Genomic DNA, 3,805 nt, shown 5'->3' with positions numbered 1-3,805 from the left:
GATGAGGAAATCAACGGCAGCGACGGTCGGACGGTGCATGCGTGCAGCAACGTGACTGCCGCTCCGCGGCGATGTGGTGTGCGTGTAAGCCGCTACCGCCTTGCCGGCCGCAGTAGCATGGAACGATCAGTCTGTGGTGTGTCAAACGCACTGAAAACTGCGAAAATGGCTTTTTCTATAAAGTAATTAAAGTACGTACTTGTAAGTTTCAACTCAGATAAATTTACTTTTAACTTACGTACTACTTAAATACTTTGGATCATAAAAAATAACAATATCTATTCGGAAAAGCCGGGAAGAGGAATAAATCGACCAAGGAAACGACAAGAATTTCAACCGCAGACTGGTAATTTACTGCCTGCCATTGGAAATTTACTCGTACCAAAGCCGTAGCATTTTCCCTTAATTTAGGCAGGATCAGCTGCATACCGCAGTATCCCGTTTCTCCAGCCTGCTCGGGAATTTTTCGCGCATAAAATGCAGCAGTGCATAATGTGGCAGCCGGGTCAAAAACACAGCGTTTCAATCACTAATGGAGAAAGAAAAGCGTTCGGTTTCCAGTGAGGAATACAGTACTTTCCTCGAAGACGTTTGGCGTTGTCTGTTTGTGTTTTAGGTTATTGGTATGCTTTATTAATGGCTTCCGAAATGATTGGTTTCTGAAATGAATGATTTCCGAAATGAACAGTTTCCGAAATGTTAGGGTGCCATCAAGGGCAAGAGCACCGAGGAAGTGTGTTTCTGTTGGCACGCACTTAGTTTGTACTTGTATCGCGATACTTAGTAAAGGTCAGTTTTTGTTCCTTGTTAAAGGATAATCAAATAAAACTTCAACACCTGCTACGAATATTATACGAGCGGCAACTGCTGTGATTCTGTGAACCAAACTGACGAACAACGATTGTCATGTTCCAGTATAAGCTGATGCAGAGCATAGGCTGTAGAGCGCTGAAACGGCCTATGCATTTGCGGAATTATTCGCAGACAGCGATTACAGTTTGATTAACTGCGCTACTGCGTGCTGTTCTTGGGAAACACCAGCAGCGTCATGCTCTGCACAATCCACTCATGAATATCCTGATGCGGTCGGAACAGGCACTGGATGAATCCTTCATTGGCCAGTGTGACGGCCGTAAAGTATAATTCAGCGTGTACCAGCTGTCCGGGGCTGTTGATGAATTCGCTGTGACCGGATTTAACGCGAGGCGGATTTCCAGTGGAGGGCATCATCTCATTATCATCAGGATCAGGGATCTCCCGGGCAGATCCATAGGGCTTCTCCCAGGGACCCTGGACCACGCGGCCATGATGGACCCACATCACGTGGTTCCGCAGATTCTCGAGAATTCCTATCGGGATGGGCAGGCGAATGCTACACTGCACCACGAAGCGCTCGCCTTCTGTCGCCGTCAGGTAGGGTGTGTCAGACGCTGCGAAGACATCCCCACGGTGGGTGATGAGTGGCAGCAGCAGGAAACGCCGCAGGACGCGGCGGCGGGTCGTGTAGATCTGGTCCACGGCGGGGTCGATGACGCACTCCACGACGCCGCCGGAGCGCATGGTGGCGTTTAGCACGACAAAAATCAGGGTGTTGTTAACGCGGTCGAAACGATAAGATTGCCCGGTGGTGTCCATCACCGGCAGCGGTTGCGGCTGTCCGGCTGCGAAGACGGTCCAGTCCTGGTGCAGCCAGGACACATGGTGCCAGCCAACGCTGCCAGGGACTTGGCAGTGCAACGTGACATCCTCGCCCAGACGCGGTCGGTACACCACGCTCTCCGTCACGATATGGTGCGGAGCCAGCCCCGGCAGTACGATGCGGTCATCCTGCCGGTGATGCATCATCGCCTCCGCCAGTACGTCGGTCACTAACATATGCGGACCACTTTTAATTTTATGATTTTATTTCTCAATATGTACAAAGCGAGCTTCGCTCAACAATTATAATCAAATGAAGAATTTGTCCCAATTTACATGAGAAGGGAGTCAAGTGACTGTGCACAATACACTCATAGCATTACCACGCATAACCTCCAAACTTAAACGTTGAAACAAAAAACAAGTCGACTCTCGCCCGTTCTCAAAACTTTTAATTCTTGTTCAGAATTGCAAAAACAAAAGCTGTTGTACCTTACGATACGAGCACACCGGCTCTGTTAAAAGTTATTTCGATTACTCGCATATTTTCCGTCACTCTAAATGTACGTTATCGAGTTATATAGATTGGGGTGAAAATGATCATGGTACGCAGCAGCAGGTGTTCACTCTCTCAAGGTTTACTGTACTCACACTTGTCTGCCGACGACGTCGACTGCCGGGCTGGCGGCAGATATCACGCACACACATTGAGTTGCAGCAGCAGCATTACACACCAACTGCATGTGCTTGGATGGAATCTCGACCTCCGTTTAACCGCAGGCATTGTAGCCGCAAGCAAGAGAATTTCGGTATCCTGTGAAGTGTGTAAGTACTGTATTTTCACAAGTTTAAGGAACACGAAAATGCCCTAGGTCTGCTCGCAGCCACCCGGGGCCTGCAGCTACGTTCAATGCTGCTCACTGAACTCTGAAATCAAAAATTGCAGTTTTGATCTTTGAATTTACTGTTGCTCATTACCTGGCCCCATTTTATTGTTTCATTTTTTGGATATCCAGCCAATTAATAACAGGACAAAAAAATGTTCGCAAATTTGATTCCTAGAGACTTGGAGTAATCCATCGGTACGGCCTCTGTTCAACCGCTTTGCACCTTGAAGTGACGGCCTAGCTTCAGTCAGAATCGCTGAACAAGAGCGGAATTTTGCTCTGCTCATTCTCACGTCCATAATAAGACAGCCTTACCTCGTCAGAATTAAGAATCCGGGCAAGGAAAAGAACTAGACTAAATGACACAGCCACCAAAGCCTAACCACGTCTGCAGAAATGCAGAGAAACGATGTTGCCCCTCAGGGGCACCCCTTGCCAGGGGCATGCTCTGGCACACATCACACTGATGCCGAACTCACATTCCTGGGCCAATAAACAATGCGGGTTTGCAAATCATAAAAGAATCAATAGATATTTTGGAAAAAATAGTAAGTAACGTATACTGTGAGTTGTAACGATAAGATGGGGCCCCATAAGCCGTAATGAGCAACAGTAAATTCAAAAATGATTTAAATTGCAATTTTTAATTTCAGAGCTCAGTGAGCAGCATTGAACGTAGCTGCGGGCCCCGGGTGGCTGCGAGCAGACCTAGGGCATTTTCGTGTTCCTTAAACTTGTGAAAATACAGTACTATTATCAGTACTAAATACGAGTATTTACCGTAAATTCCGTAGTTGCATCTGAATAAAGACGACGGACAGCCTACACTTACAGTACAGCATATGCTAGGCAACATCTATTTGCGCTTTCTGGAGATACAGTCAGCAATAACACGCCAACAACATAAACAAAGGCTCCACGCAACGTCTGCTGCTTGCTTTGCTAATTTGCTCATCTGTGTAATGAGGACTGTCAAATATCAGCAGCCCGCTTGTATCTGCGGCACGACTGCTGCGCACGTATCGGTTACTCATCTTTCCGCTATGACTAAGAGAAAAAAATTGAAACATGTTCCCACCACTGATAACGGATACATTCGTAGAAATAAACACCAAATCTGACAGCACCGTGGATTCTGCAATAGATCTGCCTTCAGTGCCATTCACTACCATGGACAACGCAACACAACAAGCGGAAACTTATTAAGAAAAATAATTTCACATAGCTTAATGACAAGTAATTAATTTTTTCTTCATGTGTAATAAATTTGCTAATCAGGT

The 3,805-nt window shown here is 46.6% G+C and overlaps 1 protein-coding gene across 8 annotated transcripts; it reads right to left on the bottom strand.

The window, feature by feature from the left end:
* Window positions 1–799: 799 nt before the first annotated feature.
* On the bottom strand, window positions 800–3,437 carry LOC129588945 (uncharacterized). 8 transcript variants are annotated; one of them, XM_055483371.1, is made up of 4 exons: window positions 2,841–3,131; window positions 2,617–2,748; window positions 2,290–2,452; window positions 800–1,868 (listed from the first exon to the last, which is right to left on the bottom strand). In XM_055483371.1, exon 4 carries the CDS (start codon window positions 1,843–1,845, stop codon window positions 1,012–1,014), a length of 834 nt encoding a protein of 277 aa, XP_055339346.1. In that variant the 5' UTR covers window positions 1,846–1,868; window positions 2,290–2,452; window positions 2,617–2,748; window positions 2,841–3,131; the 3' UTR covers window positions 800–1,011. The 8 variants fall into 8 exon arrangements, with proteins under 8 accessions (XP_055339346.1, XP_055339347.1, XP_055339344.1 ...); XM_055483372.1 differs by lacking the exons at window positions 2,617–2,748; window positions 2,841–3,131 and adding an exon at window positions 3,306–3,437; XM_055483369.1 differs by lacking the exons at window positions 2,617–2,748; window positions 2,841–3,131 and adding an exon at window positions 3,296–3,379 and having other exon boundaries at window positions 2,290–2,470.
* Between the last annotated feature and the right edge of the window lie 368 nt (window positions 3,438–3,805).

The sequence above is a fragment of the Paramacrobiotus metropolitanus genome, unplaced genomic scaffold (assembly GCF_019649055.1).
Source record: "Paramacrobiotus metropolitanus isolate TYO unplaced genomic scaffold, Prichtersi_v1.0 Parri_scaffold0000032, whole genome shotgun sequence".
Classification (NCBI taxonomy): domain Eukaryota; kingdom Metazoa; phylum Tardigrada; class Eutardigrada; order Parachela; family Macrobiotidae; genus Paramacrobiotus; species Paramacrobiotus metropolitanus.
The sequence above is the reverse complement of the archived record's forward strand: the minus strand, read 5'-3'. Positions and strand labels throughout refer to the sequence as shown.

What these genes read in the sequence shown, in the direction of transcription:
- LOC129588945 (XM_055483372.1), bottom strand. Translation starts at nt 1,845, where the DNA reads ATGATGCATCACCGGCAGGATGACCGCATCGTACTGCCGGGGCTGGCT.